The 25,223-nt window shown below is 43.3% G+C and overlaps 1 protein-coding gene across 3 annotated transcripts; it reads left to right on the top strand.

Annotated features, from left to right (window-relative positions):
* Nucleotides 1-594: 594 nt before the first annotated feature.
* On the top strand, nucleotides 595-23,803 carry DYNC2LI1 (dynein cytoplasmic 2 light intermediate chain 1). Of its 3 annotated transcripts, none has more exons than XM_061559616.1 (14): nucleotides 595-803; nucleotides 1,564-1,704; nucleotides 1,894-2,017; nucleotides 7,623-7,657; nucleotides 8,560-8,626; nucleotides 10,013-10,101; nucleotides 10,592-10,778; nucleotides 10,889-10,957; nucleotides 11,549-11,626; nucleotides 13,265-13,344; nucleotides 15,615-15,685; nucleotides 16,794-16,891; nucleotides 17,385-17,477; nucleotides 17,951-23,803. In XM_061559616.1, exons 3-14 carry the CDS (start codon nucleotides 2,000-2,002, stop codon nucleotides 18,020-18,022), a joined length of 957 nt encoding a protein of 318 aa, XP_061415600.1. In that variant the 5' UTR covers nucleotides 595-803; nucleotides 1,564-1,704; nucleotides 1,894-1,999; the 3' UTR covers nucleotides 18,023-23,803. The 3 variants fall into 3 exon arrangements, with proteins under 3 accessions (XP_061415600.1, XP_061415599.1, XP_061415598.1); XM_061559615.1 differs by having other exon boundaries at nucleotides 1,564-1,720; XM_061559614.1 differs by lacking the exon at nucleotides 1,564-1,704 and having other exon boundaries at nucleotides 17,951-23,800.
* Nucleotides 23,804-25,223: the final 1,420 nt, after the last annotated feature.

Raw genomic sequence — 25,223 nt, 5'->3', positions numbered from 1 at the left:
ATAATATATCAGCAGTGATTTGTTATTATTTTATTATTTTTCTATCTATGTGACTTTACCGAAAGACCCAAAGAGTATGATTTCCTGCAGTCACGAAAGCTTTAAGTCAAGATGAATACATCAGTGCACTGCACATCAAGAACATTGGAGGTAAAGAGCTCTACTCAATTATGTATTTAAGCGGAGAGATTCGACTCTAAGATGTAGAGATGCCTTATTCTTAGGGTTTTTCGGTAGTCACGTAGGTAAAGAAATTTTAATTAATAAAAGTAAAACAAAAAAATAATAATATACTTTTAATAATTTACATTTTCTACCTACGTGACTTTACCGAAAAGACCTAAGAATATGAATCCTTGCAGTCACGAAAGCTTCAGATCTAGAATGCCAGGCACCGTCTACTCCTTGGCAATGCCAAAGTGCGTGATGGCGTCACATCGTGCGTGATGGCGTCACATCGTGCGTGATGACGTAGCCACGTATTTCCCAGACTTGCACGATGACGTCCATCGCACGGGACACCCCATCGCAGAGTCCGTGCTTATCGAGACGTGCGCAGCGTGATGACGTCACGACGGTTGGCGTCATGACGTCACCGGCATGCCTGGCCGTACGTCACGAGTCCAGTTTGCGAGCGCGGGCAAGGCTTTTGGCTCGGCGCGTTTCAGAGTCATCTGTGAACACTGAAGCATTGCAGAGTCATCTGTGAACACTGAAGCATTGCAGAGTCATCTGTGGACACTGAAGCATTGCAGTCGATTCGAAGTGTCAAGTGACGCGTCCTGAACAATGTCGCGGCAACCGTGAGTGCTCGTTCGCCTTCCTTTGCTTATTAACGCAAATTAACTCGCTGCTCGACAAAGGCCGGCGTACCCATAGCAACGGCGCCTCTTGCCGACGCCAATTTTAAGTTATCGATTGTTCGATTACGGCATTGACGGGGCAGTCGTCGTTTGCTCATTGCAGGAATGATTCAGCTGATACTGGATTGGCAGTGGTGAAACAGGCACACATCACAAAAACTCATCACATTCGTAAATAACTACGCGTAAAGGAAGAAATATATTCGACGTTTCGGGCAATGACTCTTCATAATTCGCAGGGCCGAGACTGGATGGCGACAGCCGTGTACAAACAGGCGTGACAGGCGTTCAAGGCTTCTACGGAGCTAATACAGTGCAGTACAATGCTCCTGTGCTACACGCCTTCACCGGCGTGGTGAAGTATGGTCAAACGCCTTGACCGGCGTGATGAGGCCCTCAGTGAACAGTGAATAGACAAATCGGTCTGTGACGTCGATATTTGGGGTAGATAAAAGCGATGACCACGACCAGGCGAGTAAGTTAACATCTCGCCACCGTGGCGAGATTAATTGCCCCCCACCAGCTCAAGGCCGGCAACAGAGATGAGAACCAGTCACGACTACGATTATTAGGACATGTAAAGACATGCAGACCTCCGTGTGTCAGACCTGATGCTTGGTTGTGCAGAGCTAGAAAGATATGGACTGATGTGGTTCAGAAGGATGTGAAGCTGATTGGACTTGTTGATGACTGGTGCCAGGCAGGGAGTGTCAAGATCAGCGTCTGTGGAGCAGGATGGTCAAGGACGCTGATGGGGAGTTGGAGGCAGTCGCCCTCCAGTAACAGCGAAGGGCAGAGGAGCACCGCTCACAACAATGAGCAGAACGCCGGGCAGCTAAACGTACACAGTTGGCATAGTAGGGAACACAGTTGGCACATGTGCCAATCAACCCATGACCTGCCAGCGGGCCTTCAACACTCAACACTTCACGTGGCCTCAAAATGCACCGAGCATAGCAGAAACACCGTGGTGACGTCACCGCCACATAATAGTGAACGGTGGTTGTTGTTGGTTGTGCTGTCTCGCTAGGGATACAATCTGGGACATTGCCTTGGCGGAGGTGAAAACTCGAGCCGGTGGACAGGAGGGGACAGGGGCTGGGAGCGCCCAGCCCACAGAGTCCACCGTGTTCTTCATGGGCAGTCGCTCCGCCGTGAGTGCAACTGATCATTCATGCCACCTGCCAAATGGATGTGTGGAAGTTGATGATGATGCCCAATCGACCATGCTAAAGTTGAGATGTAAAGGCTCGTTTTACATGAGTTATACATAGCACACATGTACAGCCATTCATCCATTGCAAGTTGAGAGGGTTATTTGACAATACGGTAGACTCTAGATTATCCACGCTATAAATGACGGGGAGGACGGCCGTGGATAATTTAAAATTGCGGATTATCCAAAAATATATATTTTCTGCAGATCTCTATTCGAAAAATCACAAATAAGTATAAATTATAACTCACAATTTAAATGATCGGATAAATCACTCACAATTAAGCGCAACTGACGATTTAAATTGTTACTATTTCCATTTAGAACGAACACTAATGATACAACCGATCGATGCGCCTGCTCAGTGATGACATTTCCCTGCTCCCGCGCAGAGCCACGCCAATGGACATCGAACTCCGCCCACTACCATTCTGTGGAGGCGATCACGTGGATTTCGGATTAACCGGAGCACATTCATTCGGTTTAAGCACGTGACTTGTAATACACATTTCCAAGAATAACAATGTATAACAGTTTTTAGATGATTAATTTGGGCTTAAGGGAAAATCCATGTGGGATTATTTTATGTCAAATTTTCAGATGCGCTGTTAATCCGCAAATCAGATAAACCGCACGCGGATAATCGAGTATACTGTACTTCATAATGCTGGTTATTGCCGGTTTTTGAATGTGAGTAGCACTAATTGTGGAGCATAGTACTGTAAAACAATGGATTCTGCTGCACTGCCCATTAATAATATATCTCCACAGCAGCTACACACTTGTTTTGTATTTATAGTCATCCAACCAAGAGCTATCCAGTGCCGCAATGGCAAATAAATACAGTAAAACCTCAGCTAGCCAGACTAAGGGTTAGTCTCAATGAGGGCCCAAAGGCTTTTACATTACCTCGAAATGAGAATTCGAACGTCATCAGGATATATGCCTCATTTATTAATTAATTTGCCGGTTTAAATAACAGAGCCTAACAGTTCTATATTTGAAGCTTTCGTGACTGCAAGGATCCATACTCTTTGTTTTTTTCGGTAAAGTCACGTGGGTTAAAAAAGAAAACAAATAAACCCACCGGCGTGCATAACAAAAGGCGGCGTAACCCTTGCTCTCTTATCTACTTACGCCATCTACATCACAAGGCCTCGGCTGCAGCTACAGGCGCAGCCGCAGTTGCAGCACTGGTCGTCACCTCACCAGCTTACACCCCCCCCCCCCACGGCCCACCCTGGCTCCTCCCCCTCACCAGCTTACACCCCCCCCCCACGGCCCACCCTGGCTCCTCCCCCCTCCCCTTACCCAGTATATAAGGTCGTGTCTCTGAGAACGCTCTTCACTTGAGACAGTAAATTTGCTGTGACGGTTCCACCTGAAGACGGAGGCTTGCCTCCGAAACGTCGTGATTTAATTTATTTGTTTTCTTTTTTAACCTACGTGACTTTACCGAAAAAACCAAAGAGTAAAGAGCCTAACAGCTTTGGCATTCAAAATCTGCATCAGTGAGCCCCTATAGGCTGGCTGTCAGCAGTGCCTGCTCTGCCTTCCGCTCTTGCAATTGGCTAAACGCAGGCACTCACCGGATTGGTGGGGCGTAGAGCGATTCAACCTGATTGGCTGAGGGAGTTTTAAGAATGAGAGCCTCGGACATTAGGTAAATGAGGGGACTGTTTGAGGTCCGTTAGGGGCATTGAAGGCGATTAAATGAAGGATTATGAACTGTGGGAAAGTACGATCATTTTCTAGATTGGACAAAAGTGATATAAGGGTGAGGGAACCTCAGGGCGTTCGTGTACAGCTCCCTGCCAGTGCATATACATGTTCTTGGGTCTTTCTGTAAAGTCACGTAGATAGGCTCAAAGAAAATAATAAAAAATAACAGAAAACTCCGTTTCGATCGCAATGCAAGCGGTCGTCTTCAGGAAAAGGGGGGTTAGCTTCCAAGGGAAACTGTTTTATAAGGGTTTGAAATGGGCGTAGCCCAAATGTCAGCGGCCAATGATAATGTAAGTGTTTGGCAGAGAGCCCGGCGGTGGTTCATTTTCCACCAATCAAAGGGTTGCCAGGTGAAAATTAGCATGTTAAAGAGAGATTAGCAGGTTAATGGCAGATCGCAGAGCCGCAACCAAGGGTTCGGCGCGCGATGTGACTGTGAAAGCGCAAGTTTGAAATGGGCGTAAAGCACAACTAACATCGGAAGGTGGTAGGATGGGAACATCATAGCCAATTATGACTTAAACTGGTTGATAACGTCCTTCCAATGATTGCTCAGTTTGTACCCATCTTCTCGGTGGAAATTGTGTCTGCGTCTATCAGAGGTGTGGACTCGAGTCATGTGACTTGGACTCGAGTCAGACTCGAGTCATGAATTTGATGACTTCAGACTCGACTTGGACTTGCATAACAATGACTTTGTCCCACCTCTGGCATCTATATATATGGATGGCTTCATGAACAAATCTTTGTTGATAGCCAGTGGGCTTGCAAAGTAACTTCGTCTTGGCGAAATCAATTTCGTGTGAGCCCACCGCATTAAAACAGTGATCAGCCACGGCCGAGGTATTGGTCCTACCATGTTTCAGATCTGCCTTATGTTTACGAACACGGTCCGAGACATGTCGCTTAGTTTTCCAAATATAACTACTGCCGCAGACACAGCTTAGTTTATAGACGCCGAGGTATTGCATGTCAGGGATCGCATCCTTCACAGATGGGATCAGATGACGAATTTTATGTACTGTGTTAAATCGAACCTGGATCTTGTGTTTGCTCATGATTTTGGAAATCTTTTTAGTAACCCCTGCTATGTATGGCAAGGTGATGGTTTTGATTGGGTCCTCAGATGGTTCTTTCCCAACGGCTGGGGTAATAGCTTTACGGATTGTGTGGTCTGAATATCCATCTTGAGAGCTTGGTGTACGTGTTCCAGTTCACTGGCTAGTTGATGATGGTCGGAAGTACATCGAGCTCTATGGTGTAGAGTATATACATAGTTTAAGATGAAAATGAGCCCAGATTACCACAATCCCTCCCAGTCACACTCATGAAGGATTCCCAGATACACATTTTACAAAATAATGTAATGTTAACAAAAAATGTAATCAAGTAGTTTAAAATCACCAAGTAAATATTTTAATATTGAGAAACGGTCCCATTACAGACTCCCGTTCCATCTATACCTCAACGGGATTAACCACACTCTTTGGTTCTTTAGGTAAAGTCACGTAGGTATAAAATAAATCATGACGTTTCGATCGCAACACAAGCAACCGTCATCAGGTGGAACAGATATAACAGGAGAACTGCTGACATAGACGAGCTGCTGCAACAAGAGTTTATATAGGATTTTAGTGGGCTCAACCCAAGGGTAAGTGGGCGGAGCTAGAGAAGGAACTTGCACGTAAAAGTGAGAGATTAGCATATCAATGTGAGACGGTCACAGCCACCGGAGGTGGCGGGGATCCCTCCTGTGGCTGGGCCGCCTCACAGATATTTAACCTGGTGATGTACTCAGAGTCATAAATAGCAGCTGACATAGGCAGGTAGGATGGAAACATTAGGATTAACCACAGTTTTACCAGGACTAGAATTTTGGTGGTAACTTATCGACTCCACAACAGTCGTCACAGAACTTACTCGGTGCCTTACTGGAAGTCAGCTCCGCAGCATTCACTGTGGAGGGTGATACACTGCCTGCAGTCTCGACCCAGGCGATTCTGTCTTGTTCACTCTGTGGTCCCCCCAAATTAATCAGCTGGTTAGGCAGGCCGTACTATCTCCTGGGTCAGGGTCAACCACCACATGTCTCTCCGGACTGACTTTGGGCTCCTGATAGTCTTGGTCCCTTTGATATCACCCAGCCCTTAGGTCGTCCCAGGCAGACTCCAGAGTAACATTAAAGAGAGCTATTGATGCCCCCAGGGTCTGGAATGCTATTGCCAATAAACTGCAACTTGAATCACTACCTATGAGATCTTCACTCAAAACTGCTCTAGAGGAGTTGTACACCCCTAGCTGCCACTGCAATTTAGTGGCCTAAAATACAATGTTTCGCTCCGGATGATCGCTGCAAAGTATGATCTGTGTTTTGATTTAGTGTGCTGATCTTAAAGGTGCATTGAAAAATGTTGATACTCCGACTGATGCTCCTACTGTTGTGGAGTGACTCATGCAGCCATCTATGGCTGCAGAGTTTGGTAGTACATGTTGTTTACGTCGTTTATTGTGAAAATTCGGTCACAGTTCCTATGACCACTGTTTCATTGCTTTTATGGCTTTATTTTTGGTGATTTTCGATACGTTTTTTGGTTTGGCCATGTTATTTGTTGTAGTACAGAGTTAGACTGATGGCCTTAATCTAAGTTGTCTTGTGGTTGTTGTTATTTGACTTGCATCCCACTGGGATTTTTGCACATTTTTGTGTGCGGTGCTTTTTCTGCAATATTTTACTGTCTTTTCTTGGATTTTCTGTTTGCACTCAGTCACATTCACTTTAAGATGTTTTTGTTCATGTTTTTGTTTTTTGTTTGTTGCGGTTGCACCCGATTCAAGAGCCGAATGGCTCACATGGCTATACCTAATAAATGAACTTGAACTTGAACATGCCCCCAGCAACCCAGCCACTCCTGGAGTCAAAGTGGGGTCCTCCTGCCGCATCTTCCCTTGGGTGTGGTCCATGCACCCGATTCAAGAGCCGAATGGCTCACATGGCTATACCTAATAAATGAACTTGAACTTGAACATGCCCCCAGCAACCCAGCCACTCCTGGAGTCAAAGTGGGGTCCTCCTGCCGCATCTTCCCTTGGGTGTGGTCCATGCTCTTTTATAGGTGAATCATTTGGTGATGCTGCATTGGCAGTGCTATGAAGAATGGCCATTGCCCAAAACATCGCCTGTTATCTATTTTTCATTTAAAAGAGTGTTATTGAGGAATATGTTGAGTCTGTAATCGATGAATCCACTTGCAGAAGATCAGATTTAGTGTTTTCAACTATTGTCTTCTGAAAGATGATTACTGAGTGAAATATTACATGCCATCAACATTCCCACTCAGTGCTTGTTACAAGGAATATTCCCAGCCTAGGTTTCATCAATGGTGGCCCCATGCACAGGAACCTTTGTTTGAAGGGAGGGCGGTGGGGTGGTGATGTACAGGTAAATTGCCACTGAGACCACTACGAGCTAGCCCTAGTCAAGATAGTTGAGAAGTCAAGCTAGCAGATAATGCTTTGAAAATTAATGTAGCAAAAACACCTGTGTATATGTGTAAATGTGGTACATGCATAAGTGTGTGCAGTGTTTGTGTTTGGAAAAAATCAAAACATACGGTACGTATTGTGGATTGTGCACTATACTGTCATGCCTATCATCCCCCAGTCTACCACCACACCTCCCCTTCACAGATTTGTCATAAACCTGCTGGTTCTGCCATCTCACTACCCATGTGTCTCTTGATGTTGCTTTGTAGAATAATTTTATTCCATATCCGTGTATTTCATAAATGTGATCATAAATGTATGCATGTTTTTTTTAGGGAAAGACAACATTGATTCATCGGTTTCAGGATCGGTAAGGTACCTTCAAACATTCGTAATACATATATATCTGCTTTTTCCATAAATATGCTAAATTCATCTGTTGATATGGAAATTCCTTTGTCAAGGCGCTCTTCCTCCCCTAACCCAGCTTAAATATACGCTGCCAAGCTGGGTGGTGTTCATTCAGACGCTGTCTTTCCGACAGACCTGTTCTTCACCTGAGGACGGCTGCTTGCGTTGTGGCGAAACGTCGTGAGACTTGTATTATTTTATTATGTTTTATTTTTATTATTTTATTATCTCCCTTCTACGTGACTTTACCGAAAGAACCAAGGAGATTCGTAATACAGTCAGTGTCCTTTATAGTTGAGGCAAACTCGAAATGTTTGCAATGAAAATTTTCTATAAATAATAAGGGAACAAGTACTTTATATAGTACACTTTTGAATAGAGCATACAAAATACCAACATAAAAGAATATACTCTAGATGTTTTTTTTGTATTACAGTATCGTTATGAAACCGGACTTTAGCCCAATGAATATCTTTATTTGAATCTTGATTTGAAGCTTTCGTGACTCTTGAATAACTTTAACAGTTTTACAAGTGAGCTTCCAGAGTTTGTAGTGTCTTTCAATCAGACACAACCCAGAAATTAAATTCCACTCATATAATAGCTATGTACCTTGGCTGTAGCATGAGTTTGATGCATCGTTCACGAAAAATAGTTTTTCGTTTCGTCAAAGCACTGTCACTTCTGATGTAATGAACTGCGTGGGCATACAACTCATGTCATGTCTGAAGCCTGCAGCCTAGGTATGTAGCTACAATATGTGCTATTTGCTTTTTTGGTTGTGTAATAGATTATTATTATACTTTTTATAGTAATTTTGGTGGGCATAATGTCAGCTTGTGGTTTGGCTGTGTGTGGCAGGGATGATGAGCCTCCAAAGGCCACCACGGCACTGGAGTACGCCTATAGTCGCCACTCACGAGGACAGGTGAGTTATAAGGCCTTCAAATTTTACGTATGCATATGGGGGATGCGTACATATTTAAACACGTGTGTTCAGCATCTGGCTAGTTCTCGACAATTACATCTCAAATCCATTGTTTCCAAAGACTCCTATCCATTTTAGAAGCGTTTGAAAAAGACGAGTGCTCGATTCATAATTGTTAATGCCCATTATTTTGTCAATTTTTTTTTCAAAAAGGGCTGTCTCCATAATATTCGGCCAAATCGCCATAGCAATGTTTTTCAGCATTTTCATCACCATTTTTGGCCCTATAAGTCTATCAAAGTGTCAGATGCTCATTGTTCATTGTCAGCCATGAACCACTGCTTAATGAAGGCTTCCCCAAGTCGTCACCATACCTCAATGTTTTGCAATGCAACAAACCACATTGCTGTTTGATGAGAAGCAATATGCCAATGTGTCTTGAGAGAGCGTTTAAACAGTTATTATTGCCTGCTTTGACATGTATTAGAAACATGTACACTGACAAAAAAGATGGAGAAAAATCTCAGTAGTTCGCAAAGATGTGTTGGGAGATACTTTGGATTATACTGAGAGAAGGAAAACATTTATTTGACTGTTAAGAAGAGTAAGTCAGTTGGGAAGATATGTCACTTTAGGGGATGATGTTGGTACTCAGCTGTTTACAACACTGAGCCAGTGGTGTAAATTCCATTTCTGTGGTGGGGGTGAGTCTATCCATATGACAACCACTGTTCTCACTTTATTGACCCCAGAAGGATGATGAGTTGTCTGATATTTACTCATTTATCCAAGAGAGCCACACTTAGTCGTAGGACTCTTTTTTTAGGAGGGCCCTGTGTTAGGTTTCAATTTTTAGACGTTTTCAGCCAATTAACGAATGTTTACATTTGAGAGGAAACAGCAACACCCGGAGAAGACGCATGGGCACAAGGGGGCAACACCATCCCTGTACAGATGGAAATGAAGGGTGATTAATCCACTTGATGTATTGCTTCCCCTGGTGAGCCAGGGTATGGTACCTCGACACCCATGGGAAGGGAGTTTCACAACACTTATGTGATCCACCAACTTACGCTGCCTTCACAGCGCTACAGGCGTGCGTAGCCACTACTGCCCGGCTGAACTCCAACAAGGATTTGAACTTGGAGCTATCCAATTGCAAGCTTCTCACTCTATGGTTGAGCTATCAATTCACTCAAGAAACGAATTAAATATTAATTGTTATTTAAAAGTTTGAGTTTACACGCACTGCCCTGGACAGTATGGCTATTTATAAGTGTAGGTTTATATGTGAATATTACACGTAAAAAAAGTACAGTTCCTTGTTAGTCTACGACTGAATGAAGGCATCTTAATGCAGCTTTGATTATAATTTAATTGTTCCAGGTAAAGGATGTGGCTCATGTATGGGAGCTGGGAGGTGGAACGTTCCTCACTGACCTCATCAAGATCTTCATAGTCCCATCAAACCTGAGGTGCTGTGCACACCCACAACCGTCATTTGTAACACATTGCTTTACATAAACAATCCAAATTTATTGCATCGATATTAATAATCATGATTATACTAATTAACATATAACATTTGTATATACATTTAAAAAGCATTTCTACTTGCCTTATTGACTAATGGCATTACCTAAATGAGGTTTATAAACATAAGGCAGAAACTCTTTCTCCTTATGTAACTACATCTGGCCAGGACTTTCTAACAACAGAGATCCTCAAAATTAAGTACAGAACCAGATTTTACCATCAGACTCTCCACACTTGGGAACATGGTTTAATCACAACTCAGTCTATGTGAATCTATGGAAGTCATTGTTGACTGGTCTGAGACTAACTCTCTACATTTGAGAACACTGTTTAATCACATGCAGGTTGTCTGGATTCGAACCCAGGACCTCAGCGCTGCCGCCTCTGAACTACGGGGCCACCTCACTGGTGCTTCTTTATGAAATGCAGCTCGCTGTCCGTGGTGCTGGTGCTGGACCTATCGGAGCCCGGCCAGCTCTGGAGGACACTCGACGATCTGCTCAGAGCCGCCCGTACACACGCCGTGTCCGCAATCGCCGAGCTCGCGAAGACGCAGAAGCATGCGGCCGATGCCCTCCGACAACAGGCTGCTGAGCGTCTGGGCAGCGAACACTCGGTACTGGCGCACGTGCGTGCCACAGCACGTGTTTTTATTCGCATTTTATATGTTGACCCATATGCTGACATTTTAATAATACCAATCTAATTGTGTGGTTCTGTTTTTAGGATAAGGCAATGGTTGACCCATTTCCCTTACCCCTGGTAATCATTGGCATGAAATATGACATCTTCCAGGTATGACTCACTTGGTTTTTACATCTCGCCTTCCTGCTCATATTTGCCTGTAGAGACGACTTAACTTACAAATTACATACCATATTGGAACTGAAAAGTCAATACTTTACTGTCAGGCTAGTTAATGCATTTGTATAATTAAAATGATGACTAAGCATCATGCCTTGTACACGTGTGCAGAGATGTAGAGTATTCATTGAGTAAACAGACAGATGGCCAGACAAATATAATGTATTAACATATTCAACCTTTGCCAGAAAGCGTTAAAATATGAAACAAAGGGACTGCATTGTATATATGTTTAATATATTTCACACCGTACGTAGCCAACCGTGGTCATCGGAGGTGTAGGAAATCAGGTCATTCTATACATGCACACTTTTAACACAACGTTATCTTTATTTTTGTCTTATAACAGAATAAATATGCTGTTTTGAGAAATGGACATTTAATAAAGCATCTTCTCTTTAAAGGAGCCACTGACCAAAATGTTATCCCATATTATTTCGAATAAAGGCAGTTTTAATGGTGATGGTGATGAGGTGTCTTCTGTGTGTAATTTTGAACAAAATGTCAATTTATGCACAACAGAACTTTGACTCGGAAAAGCGAAAGGTGATCAGCAAGACCATGCGCTTTATAGCTCACTACAATGTGGCTACGCTGCTGGTAAGTCAGCACAGAAAACACGATCATGTAATCCTTGCTCTGAGACAAGGTAATGACAGTAATGACTGTGGATGCTGTCGAGGCCTACAACATTTTATATTTACAAGAGCTACGATGATTTGTTGATTCATTCTATTAAAAATTATAATTAGCTACTTTTTGTGGTCGATTACTTGGGCCCATTTAACTCAGCTCGTCACCCCTCTACTTCCCCCCCCCCCCCACCCGCCCATGTTTGCGTTCCCAATCCCTGGCGTCCACGAGGCGCCCTCCCCCTCGCCCCCCCCTCCGTTTCCCCCCCAACCCCCCCCCTCTTTGACTTATATAGCCTCCTGGCATCTCTCTGTGGTGTTCACACCTGATGATGATTGCTTGTGTTGCAATCGAAACGTCGTGATTTAATGTTATTTACTTTTTAAATTTTCTTTACCTACGTGACTTTACCGAAAGAACCAAGAGTATGGAGCCTTCAACACTTCACGTGGCCTCAAAATGCACCTAGCACTATCACTGTGTTGATGTCACCGCCACTTCGTGGCGAACGGCGGTTGTTGTTGTGTGTGTATGGTATGGTAGTGCAGTGGTTCGCATGCTGCGCTACGAACCTGGCGACCCGAGTTCGATGTTGAGGTTTTGTGCAAAACTAGTTACTACTGGCCAAGACTAATCAGATAATCTATTGAAATTCAGATAAATAAATAAAAATAACCGTTATAATAGCTACAGGCTTTATGCTGCTTTGAAGCATATTATCAAGTAATAAACTATTTAACTATATGCCCTATAGTGGTCACCATACGTCGATGGTGATTAACTGTGAGCAGCCAATAACAGGTATTGTGGTTTTTGCACCCAAAAACTGAAACATTTACATAAGTAATGTATATTCAAAATGTACATGCATAATATTCATGCGTGATGTACATACATTATCTATGTATATTAACTATGAATAACCAAACCAATAATATATATCTATTGTAATTTATATGAACACCCCCCCCTCCCCCCCAGTCTTCGCACCCGATTGGCTCACAAGGGACAACATCACATTTATCCCTCCTCTCTATTTAAGACCGAAACAGAAGGGGGATTTCTCCACAACTCTGGCTGTCTCCTGATAAGGCTGGTTGTAATTACTGGCGAAACGTTGTACTTGAATTGCAAATGTTATGGGTTTACTCTCCAACACACCGGTGTATTGAACGAGTAATGAATAGCATGTTTTGTTTACATAACATACCTTACTAATTGGTTGTTTCAGGTGGTAGCGGGTTTAACGTCAACGTGATGAAGCGGCCCTTCGCTGATTATGCGAGATTAATTAATTTTTGCTCATTTATTTGTAAGGCGCCTTTCAATAATGTCTCAAGGCGCCTTTATGCAATCTCGTAAGTGCTGGGTTTTTAATCTTGATTTGAAGCTTTCGTGACTGCAGGAATCCATACTCTTTGGTTCTTGGTGAGAAAGCATGGTCTGCTGCTGAGGCAATCTGCAATTTGCCTCAGCAGCACACCATGCTTTCCCACTTGATGATGGACGCTTGTGTTGCGCCCGAAACGTCGTGATGTATTTAATTTTATACCTACATGACTTTACCGAAAGAACCAAAGAGTATGCTGGGTTTTTGTATTTCAGTTTTGCAGCAACAAAATGGATGCATTAATGAATCGGGCACGGAATGTGATCAACCATCTGGCTTACCACACCTTGCTTGGGTGAGTGGTTTGACAAACAGCTGAATTTTTGTCGGTGATTCAATGATTGTCATTCACAATGTTATAATATAAAGCACACATTATCTTTTTGCCAGGGTGGTGCATGTGGCTTAAGTGGCTTAGGAGTTTCCATAAACCAGTCCCATGCCTCGTATATGATTCAGCAGTAATTGATTATTACGCGATTCCGTTTATCACGAGCATAACAATTGAAAAATCATTATACTCGGATTGTTTTTTTCTGCAAACTTTATTTTAGGATGGTTGTGAATTGCAGTGATGTCTGAATTTATGTACTTATGCAAATTGTACTTATATATTTTATTTATTTTTAGTGACTTATTCTTTGGTTCTTTCGGTAAAGTCACTTAGAAAAAAATAATAATAAAGTGAATAAAAATATCACGACGTTTCGATCGCAACACAAGCGGTCGTCATCAGGAAAAGGGGTTAGCCTCTAAAGGCAAACTGTTTATAAAGGTTTGGAGATGGGCGTAGCCCAAGTGTATCAGCAGCACCAGCAGCATGCGTGGGGTAGCAATGCCAATGCAGCAGCAATGCCAATGCAGCAAAGGGCCGCCAGGAAATCACTGCACCCGCTCCACACACCACACTGCTGACGGTGAAGGTTCATTGACAAGAAAACACAAGTCAAGTCATGACCCAAAGTGGTTGATGACATCCTTTCCAATGATTGCTGAGTCTACAACCTTCCTCTCGGTTGAAATTGTGTCTGTATATATGGATGGCTTCATGAACGAATCTTTGTTGATAGCCAGTAGGCTTGCAAAGTACCATCGTCTTAGAGAAATACATTTCGTGTGAGCCAGCCGCATTAAAATAATGATCAGCCACGGCAGAAGTATTGGTCCTTACGTATTTCAAATCTCCCTTATGTTCACGAACACGGTTATTTTAGTGCGGCTGGCTCACACGAAATTGATTTCTCAAAGACGATGGTACTTTGCAAGCCTACTGGCCATCAACAAAGATTCGTTCATGAAGCCATCCATAGACACAGACATGATTTCAACCGAGAGGAAGGTTGTAGACTCAGCAATCATTGGAAAGGATGTCATCAACCACTTTGGGTCATGACTTGACTTGTGTTGTCTTGTCAATCAACCTTCACCGTCAGCAGTGTGGTGTGTGGAGCGGGTGCAGTGATTTCCTGGCGGCCCTTTGCCGCATTGGCATTGCTGCTGCATTGGCATTGCTGCTGCATTGGCATTGCTGCTGCATTGGCATTGCTGCTGCATTGGCATTGCTACCCCACGCATGCTGCTGGTGCTGCTGATACACTTGGGCTACGCCCATCTCCAAACCTTTATAAACAGTTTTCCTTTAGAGGCTAACCCCTTTTCCTGATGACGACTGCTTGTGTTGCAATCGAAACGTCGTGATATTTTTATTCACTTTATTTTTTATTATTTTTTCTATCTCCGTGACTTTACCGAAAGAACCAAAGAATATGAATTCCTGCAGTCACGAAAGTTTGAAGTCAAAATTTTAGTGACTTCCTTACCTTTTCTTTACTTTGCACTCCGATAATTTGTTGTAGTTTGTTGTAATTTGCTGACCCACAAACACTGACATTTTTGAAAAAGAGCTTCATAGCTCATCGGATTCATCCAAGATAATTAAGATTCTTATTTGGATAAGTACACTTACTTAAAGTCAAGGTGACTAATGTTTAAATGAACATTGAGTGGTCATTAGCTTCATTGGCTAAACTAAGCCAATGGTGGGAATTATCCATTACTAGCGACCTAGTGTTTGCAAGGCTACAGAAGTGCAGCTTTGCCAGGTTAATCTCATTTTGCAGACTGTGAAGTGGCAATAATAATTGCATAGCCAAACTTTTGAACTCACCACAAGTGACCTGCCAGTTGATTCACAAATGTGATGTGCTGCTCAAATGAGCATTGAGGTGGTGCTCATCTCTCACATCCCTAAGCAGGGGGCAAGTCATAGGACAACCACTGTTCACTTGTTCACAAAGTGGTAGTATTTAATTGATCCCAGAGGGATGATAGTTTGAGATAGCCCTCCATCAAGTTTTGAACTTTCAAACTTCTGATTGTGAGCCACTCACTCTACCGCTGAGCCACCTGGCTGGATGTTGATTTCTGCAGTGTGTGTGTATATATCATCCAGTGTGCTTGGCACTACAATGCAGTGTGTGTATATATCATCCAGTGTGCTTGGCACTACAATGCAGTGTGGAGAGAGTGAGTGGCTGAGCAGGACACGTGCTCTGTTCTCTTCAGGAGAGTCAGCGTCACCGACTATGGGAAGCCACTCATGATTCAAGCAGGATCAGACTCTCTGCAGAATATCGGTACACAGACATTGTGTGTGACATACACAACATACGACGTCGATGCCTGTATCAGCCTTGGTGACATTTTGGGCAGGCGCTGAGTGAGCAAATATTAAGGTTAGCATGGCACCATGGGAACCTCATTTGCCAGTAAAAATATGATAATAGTTTTTTTACCCTTCTATCTGGCAACAAAACTGACACCTTTTTACAAGGAGTCATGTTTGCATAGATCGCAATACGCAGGGATTGCGCCTTTTGGCGTCATCTGGTCCAACCCATGTGAGACTAGGCTCTAAGGAAAGCTGTCTCGGGTGTGGACCAATCAACTTCAAGGACAGTGCACATTATCAGAGTTATGTCTTTTGTTTGTATTATGACTGCAGGTATTGCGGTCTATGCAAACATGACTCCTTGTAAAAAGGTGTCAGTTTTGTTGCCAGATAGAAGGGTAAAAAAACAATTATCACGTTATCATGGCACTTAAGAATGTAGGATTAGTACAGTGCCCATCCTAACCTACTTGCCTCCCCATTGCTGATGTTTATACAATGAAACAAGTAGTATTTTTAAGGCTGAGTTGACCTGTGTGCAGACTAATATGTACATGAGTACAGTAAGTCTTTGTTTAACGCTGTAGATGCGTGTTGAATGAAAACAATGTCGCTATAAATAATGTAATGATAAAGTTTGGCGAGATACAATATACGCACACACAGTAAGATACTGGTACAAATAACTGAGGGTATGCTGCCCTGTTACTGTATTATTCCATGTACTGTATCCTACCAGTCAGCCTCACATCTCAAGAAAATAGTTCTACATTGACTGGTCAGAAAACGGTGTGCGTTCCACGTTATAACGGGCACGTTACATGTTGCACAAAAAGTGTTTCCTCATAGAACAACCGCGTTATATGGAAAACACGTTAAGAGAGGTCTTACCGTAATGCTGGAGTGAGTAAATGGGCAAGCGACCAAATCAATTTACTGTATAGTTAATTGAGCAAGTGACTGTCAGCGTTTTAACACACCGCTAAATAAAACAAATCTTAAGTAGTAGTGATCGGGTATTGCATAACTTGGTATAGGCACACATTCAAGACACAATCTGTGCCCCCTCTTAGGTGGCCCACCCGTCTCTCAGAAGGAAATGGGTCGCATTCACGCACGCAGCCCTATGGAGCTCTGGGAGAAATCTTACAAGGCCATATTTCCACAAGAGGTGAGCTGCAATTGTTCGTGATATTTTAAACTTATCTCCTCAAAAAAAGTAGTCAAAGTGATTTTCTGTTGAAATGAGCATTGCGGCGATGCTCATCTCCAGCAAGTGGTGAAAACTCTGCATTCCTATTTAGTCTACAAGCTTATCCATAGGAGAACCAAGTGTTAATTTTCCAACAAAGTGGAACTTATTTATCGATCCCATTATATTATGCCTGAGCCAAGCCCCACCCAGAATTTGAACTTGCAACATTTTGATTGCAAGCCGCTGACCCTACTGACAAGCCACTTAGCCAGTAACACAACAATAATGTGAATGGGAAAACATTATTATGGCTTTGGAGCCACAGAAATATGTTTCAGTAATGCTACATACAGCACTTTATTATACAAATGGAAATAAAACTGGAATGCATTTTAATGTTCTGTGATTTGGTTAGATAAGGATAATGATGCTCGCTGAGCGCCGCTTGAATTCATCCTTATCCATACAGGAGGTGGATGGACGGGACAAAGACGGAGACCCAGCCAAGGACAAGCAGTACGCAGAGCTGGCCGTGGATGCCATGCGAGCCCAGAAGGACCAGGTGAACACCTCATGCTGGACTTCCTTTCTTATTGGATGTTTGATGTCCTCCATCCACCAGAGGCTCCTTGAGTCTCAAGACTCATTTTTATGGAGGTTGTGCAATGAAATGTTCTGCCAATTCCTTGTTCATGTTTTACATGCAGAAAGAAACCAGAGTACCAAGAAAAAAACCTCTGCATATGAAAGAATAATAACACTCCAGTATAAAAACCCTAGCGACCTCGACCCTGTGTTCCTAGAATTGAGACTCAGCTGGACCAGGACTCCCCACAATCAGACTACTAGCCGGGGCTTTACTGATTTTTCTGTTTTTTGTGGACTAATTGAAGGGAGACGCAGGGGTTGCTTGCAAAATAGATTAATTGACTCGTCAAAATCTGATTAAAGTAAGGCAACGTTTGAACAGATTATATGAAAGTAATAGTGCAGGAAATGATGACGATGACAACTGACATATTGTACTTTACACAGGAGCTGGAGGAGTACCGGAGGAGCGCTGGACAGCAGTGGAGAGACATCAAGCTGGGGTCCAAATCCCGGTGACACAAACACGCATGCATGTGCGTTCAGACGAATGCATGTCTCATGGAGTAGGGACCTTAAATTTTAGATTTGAAGCTTTCGTGATTGCAAGGATTCATACTCTTAGGTTTTTTCGGTAAAGTCACGTAGGTAAAAAATAACATTAAAATTAATAAAGGTAAAATAAAAATCACGACGTTTTGGAGGCAACACAAGCTTCCGTCTTCAGGTGGAACCGTCACAGCACGATTGCTGTATCAAGACGGAAGCTTGTGTTGCCTCCGAAACGTCGTGATTTTTATCTTACTTTTATTAATTTGATTTTTTAACCTACGTGACTTTACCGAAAAAACCTAAGAGTATGAATACCTTAAATGTTGTTCGTTTGGACCTGAGAGGCAGATGTAACCCAGCAAACACTTGAATATTATTTTATTATCAAAAGTATTTACCTCTAGCAATGCAGCAGTTAAAATATGCTATCAGCCTTAGTCTGACACTCTTTAAAAAAGTATCTGACAAATTTCATTCTTGAAAATGTAATTTGGATCAGCACCCTTGAAAACCCGCACATGCTCATTTTTGTAGGCCTAGGTTCAAAAACAAATACATTCAAAATATGTGCCCTTAGCTATACATACTAGAACTACATATTTACAACCCTGTATATCAAGTAATATCAAATAGTATATTAAATATCCTTGAATAACAATTAAGAGAACCCTGATCACTGCAAGGTCCTGTTCTCATCTTTGACCAGTCTATTATTCTACCTGTCCCCAATTCTCAACTGCCCATTTGTGTGGCTGGGAAGCACCCAGTCATTACTGACAAATATATCTGCAAAAGTCAAACAATTTCTGCAGCCGTGTTAACTTTGGTCTTAAGAAAACATGTCCGATGTTGCGTGGTTGCAATGTAACCAATCAAGAGTCTCAGTCTTACCATTGCATGATCTCCATGTCAGCTTGTGACTTCTCTTCAAACTGTGGTACAGATAATGAATCTATTGCTGCTGCAAATCTCACAGAACCTGATTCCAATATAAGTATGTCCTATTCCATGCTCACCATACTTAGCTCCTACCTCAGCAATGAAGTCCCCTAGTAGTAGCAGTGTGGTGGTACGTGGCCGGAACAATACATCAGGCTACTTCCACTCTTTTCTCAATGTTTGTACATGCTATTGGACTGTTTGAGGCTCATCTGCCTTTAGTAATCAACAGATTGCCCAGAGTCCGAACTAACCTATTGTGAGTGCCATTGGCCTGAGAGTCCAATGAGTGCCTCATCTTGTGTTATAACCAGATAGAAGTACATGGAGACAATAAGTATTTTTTTCATGGGAATACTTCACATCGCCATACATTGTACGATAAATGATGAATTGAGCTAAAGCAGAAAAATGAGAAAAGTATAGGCTGCATAAACACACGTGCATATATTTAATTATGCACAGGCAAATTGCGTTTTTCCGTTGGAGTATAATGAGCAGTCATTTCAGCTGTAGTTTTGTGTTTTGAGATTACTTGCTACAGTAATGTCTCTCTGGGTGGTCTGCTGTTCTGCCACTATGAATGGATAGTATTCAGGTCTGACAAAAAAATCCAGAAAACAAAAAACGACAAAAAATGGTCTCATAAAGCTTTAAATAAATGTAACTTTATCAAGCAAGCAATAACGCAACCCGAAGCGGAATATCGTGTGACGTGTCATTAGAGTAAACGCGAGCATTGTCTCCCCATGCCTGTGTGTGTGTGTGCGTGCACATGCGGAATTACCCCTCGGTGGACAACTATTTACCCTGTCCGTAATGACACTGCGGACATTAACATCATACCATTTAATTGAGAAAAAAGCAACAATTTTAAATAGGTTCGTGCATAATGTGAACGTTTTTGTTTTGCTACAATTAGACCCAAGAGAGAGAATATAACATCTTTATCTTGAGAGGAATTGTAGCTGGTGTTGTTTTGATGTTTTGTAGAAGGGGTGGCTGGCCGAGTGATTGCAGTTGGAAGCCCCTGTGGTTATTAATACTAGAGTAGCTCTGAAGTAAACTCCGGCGTATGTTCGCACATAGGTTTTTTTCAAGAGAAAGTTTTATTAGAAAAATGGTATCTATGGGATCATTTTTTGTTAGTATCAAAATGATGACTTGATGCCTTGCAATCGGTGTCTATTTGGTGTTTGAACATCTGAACACCTCCTTTGGTACCACAACTCAGGAGTGGATGTCAGTGAGGAAATTGGCAAGCCATTTTTTTAGTGCATAGTCCTAAGTTCTTCATGCATTTAGGATATATCCTACTAAGGCCTGCGATTTTACCGGATTTTATCTGGGCAATACTAGCGTCGAATTCCCAGGTTGAGAAAGGACCAGAGAATGCGGAGGTTAGAGTGGTCAAGAGTGCGGTAGAGTATTTAGTAAACTTGCTGTCTTTTGTTTTTGTCGATCAGTGCTCGTGAATTGCTGATTAGTGGTCTGGCAATGTCGTCAGGGTCGACTACGGGAGCTTGAGGGCCGACTACGGGAGTTTGTAGGCCTACGTCGCTGCTGCTGCTGCGTCTTGCAGTCTTAGGAGAGTGCCAGGCTTTTTGACTCGTTTTTGCAAACTCAAGCACCTCCACTGTTTTAAGAAAAAGATCCCATCCTGTAGCCTTAGCATACTGTTGGGGCGAGTGCTGTTAGCGACCACCTATGAAAGTCAGCACAGCACGTGAGGGAGTGGGTGGCCAGCATCACTAGTTGTGATGTTTACACATCGCATCAGGTCCTCATATGATGCTGAGTTGACCTAGGGGAGGCCAAGCATCGGTTCAGATAATAGCAGGAATCAAACTCGGGCCGTGGGATTTGAAGCATAATGCGCTAACTGCTACACTAAAGCTCCCCACATCTACATTGTTTTGTGTGCGGAGGCCCTTTGTGGTAGTTTGTGGTAGTTTTTGGTACTCTGGGGTAAAGTTTTTTTTTGGGTTAGATCGCATAAATATATACATGTGTCATTAAAACCCACCACCACCCGACACAGCCAACTAGTAAGGGTCATCACGTAAACAGAACATTCCAGTTCGTCACTAGTACAGCACTACGTGTTAAACTGACTTTGGGGTAAATTTACATTACTTTATCATTGAAGCTTTCGTGACTGCAGGAATCCATACTCTTTGGTTCTTTCGGTAAAGTCACGTAGGTAGAAAAATAAAATAAATCACGACGTTTCGATCGCAACACAAGCAATCGTCATCAGGTGGGTCAACCACAGCAAAAAAAACTGCTGAAGTAGGCGAGAGATCTGCCGTGGCACGAGGTTATATAGTAGGCCTCGGCAGTGGGGGGAAGAGAGAAGTGGGGGGGGAGGCGGGGCAGGAAGTGGACCACCGCAGCAGCACTGGAGAGATCGGCTGGAGGGGGGGAGAGAGAAGTTGTTTAGTTGGAATTCTGTTAAACAAGGTATTGCAATAGTCCAGGTGGCTCAGCGATAGAGTTTTTGTACGAATGGAAACTTAAAACTCTCCAGTGACCATACAACATATAACGATGCAATACCCGAATCACAAATACCAAGGAGACATCACAGCTATACACTCTGCTACTCCTGATGCGGTTATTGGGCTTGACCATCTGAATGTGAAATCATAGTTGCTCTGCATCTACATCAGCCAAACAAAAGAAGAAGAAGCAGTTGAACGAGTGGCTCGAAATCCTAAAGTTGCGAGTTCAAAACCTAGTTGGGGGTTGAATCAGTACATTGTCCCTCGAGGTTGATAAAATGAACACCACTGAATGGGGAAGTCAACCGTGTTTGTCCTATGGTTATATACGCCCCCACCAGAGAAATGTGTAATTTCCACGATTGGCTCAGGGCTGTAAACAGGGGATAAGCACCACCTCAATTCTAATTTGAGTTTGAAAAGGAAGAAAAAATCAAATGGTTTTGATGATTTGTCCCACTATTAGTGAGAGACCTGAAAAAACAGAAAATATCGAAATCATTAAATGCTCAAACTTGATATTCTGACTTCATCACAATCACATTATTTACTGCTGTAAATGAATTTTCAATATTGCACACGAAACTGTCATCATCAGTCATGATCAATCCAATTCTGGATAAAAGCTTCCCCAAGCCGCCGCCGCCACCTTACAATCTTGCAATGCAGTACATTTTGCTAAATCCCCAGATTGCACACTGTCTCCTCCACGCAGAGGCTTAGTAGCAAGAGCACTGACCACTAGGACACACATCTGCCTTAATTTCCTGGCAAATGATGATTTCATGTGCTCTCGCTTGTGTGTTTGCTAGATAAACACTGAGGCTAAGGCTTATGAAAGTCACTCGGGCTGCAGGTTGCAACATGTGGGCTGTTTATTATTTTCCTAAAAGCCGCTCCCAGCGTCCTCCCTGTATGCCCCCCCCCCCCCCCCCACTTTGCCCTCGTATGTCTTTCTCTGTGTGTCTGTTGTGCTGGTCACCCACCCCTTTGTGTGCTGTGCCGGCCTTCATAGGTACTTGCTAACAGCACTTGCCTCAACAGTCAGTTAAGGCTATATGGGGGATCTTTGTATGGCTTTGCCGATTTCATTCATGCTGCAGTTTGGTTTGGCAAAGTTCCAACAGCAGCCTGTCTGTTGAACACCCCACCCTACATAACCATCATGCCTCTTCCATACATATTCACACGCAAAGGTTCACCATTTACATTGAGCCTTATCGTCTCTTTATTTACATTGTTAATTTTATTCTCCACAACGACATTACCTGTTAATGATGTGTAGTGTATTATATAGCTTTGCATCACACTAGGACCCACATCTAACGTATATTTTGCCTATAAAGATCTGGCAGTTCACCAACATTGGTTCATACAAGTCTGGTTGCCAATGAGACAATAAATGTTGAAACTACTCTCGAGTTATGTTGAAGCAACAGTAGTATACAGAGAGTCCCCGACTTACGATGGGGTCATCGTAACGCATCTCCATCGTAATTCGGGGACTACCTGGAGTCTGTTGGAGCAAATGCTGTTAACGAGCACCTATTACGGGTGATAAGATCATGACATGCACGTTTTGGTTGCTTGTTCACATTTTCAGGTAGGTACCTATTTTTGTCCGAATAAACCTTGAAGATACCCAATCTGTATTCAGTTATACCACACACAACACCTCTGGCCAGTGGTGTGTGTGGTCGTGAACTAAACTAGTGTGCTAACAAAGAAAAGTGCTACCAGACAGCACCTATCAAGACCGACACCTAGGGGAGCGCCTGGAACCAGTTTTAATATCTCAACTGATGATAGTCGTGGCTGTGAATCTGTGATTGAATATCAGGTTGCTGGATTTGCAGCACGGTACACGAACCACTGCACCACAGCTCCCCACAGTGTCAGAACACAATCACAAATACACCATATACACATACACAGTGGCAGACAGCATACTATTCCCACTCGACATACACAATAAACAACATTTACATATGCAGAAACCCACATAGCCACAAAGCGAACATGCACATTGTACACATTTACAAGCATGCACACTATACACACAACTATTATCCATATAGCAAAATGTCTTGATCATATTTCTGTCTTTTCACATAAAAATAAAAGTATTTCTTCCACAACCCACGGCCTTCTGGGAGTGCATTATTTCTGCAGCATTGATTCAAGACGAGCAAACTCTGGGCCACTTTCAATATACATTGTCTCCTCAGCATTCAGGCTTGCTTGGATCAATGCTGGTGAACTAGCAATCTAAAGGTAAGAACCCTGTACGATATATGAGTGCTAATTCGATGCAAAATTATAGTGTATATACTTCAATAATCATTCGCGTGGTGGTGGAGAATTTAAACAAAATCAATAGTTTATAGTACCCCATCGTCGCTGTTAGTGTCAAGACAAGTACTTCTAGTGAACATCTGTTAAGGCTGAAACAGAACACGAGTTGGTGGTATGGCTCACACTAGTTGCAACACTGCAGAAGGTACGCATTTAAGGTTGAGTCGACCTAAGGGAAGCCTAGGATGGGCTCTGATATAATTCACCACCTATGTTAGCCATGGCCATAAATTGAGCTGAGGTCCATCGGGTTTGGAGCTCAATGCGCATCCCTCCAAAATAAAAGCAAATATCTCCCATATAACCTTGACAGACTGTTGGGGCGAGTGCTGTTAGCGAGCACCTATGAAAGTCAGCGCAGCACATGAGGGGGTGGTTGGCCAGCATCACACCTGGCTTCCTTTCTCTCTCGTTGCAAAGTTTACACATCGCACCAGGTACTCATTTGAGGCCGAGTCGACCTAGGGGAGGCCCAGGACCGGTTCAGATAATTGTCACTGGTGTTGGCCATGAGCGGGAATCGAACTCGGGTGACCAGGTTCATAGTGCAGTGTGCTAACCACTGCACTACTGCGCCCCTACACAACCACAACTGCCATTTACCATGAAGTGGTGGTGTGATGCAGAGGTCGCAAACGAGATTTGATTCCTTACCCGTACCCGACCGCACCAGGGTCGCAAACGGGTACGGGTAGCCGACTACCCGTACGCGGCCGGTTACGAGTAGCCGGGTATCGGGTAGGGTACGGGTATCGGGTACCCGATTGCGACCTCTGTGGTGATGTCACCATGGCACTTGTGCCACGCTAGGTGCCCTTTGAGGCCATGTGAAGTGACGAAAGGCTGCTGGTAGGAGGTCACGGAACAGACCCAGGTGCCATGGGTTGACTGAGGTGACTGGCAGATTCACCAACTGTCAACTCTCTGCGGTTTTACCGCCCAGCGCTCCGCTAGTACAGACATATATGTATGTTGAACTTCTTTCACACCGTGCATAGCCAACCATGCTAAATCGGAGGTGTGGGGGAAGGACATCAAACTAAACACAAAAAGCAGTTCATCCTTCTGTACCACTGCATGGGCTAGAGAAGAGAGCCTCTCTTCTCTAGCCCATGCAGTGCCCGTTTATACCCGTCCAGCCAAATAGAAATTGCTACACAAAGACAAAGACACCAACACTCAACACAGAACACACATCATATATATACACACACACACACAAAACATACATCACAATTCTCACGCACAGACGGAGCCACCTGTACAGAGACCGGATGTGTGAAAGTGGGATGCAGCAGCACAGGGGATTGTCGGGATTTAGGTAAAATGCCTGAGGCTTATCGAGCCAAACTGCGACTAGTGACAACGAC

The sequence above is a fragment of the Lethenteron reissneri genome, chromosome 25 (genome assembly GCF_015708825.2).
Source record: "Lethenteron reissneri isolate LAM-NWPU_2019-01 chromosome 25, ASM1570882v1, whole genome shotgun sequence".
NCBI lineage: Eukaryota > Metazoa > Chordata > Hyperoartia > Petromyzontiformes > Petromyzontidae > Lethenteron > Lethenteron reissneri.
Note: the sequence above shows the minus strand (reverse complement) of the source record. Positions and strands in the feature narration are given on the sequence as shown.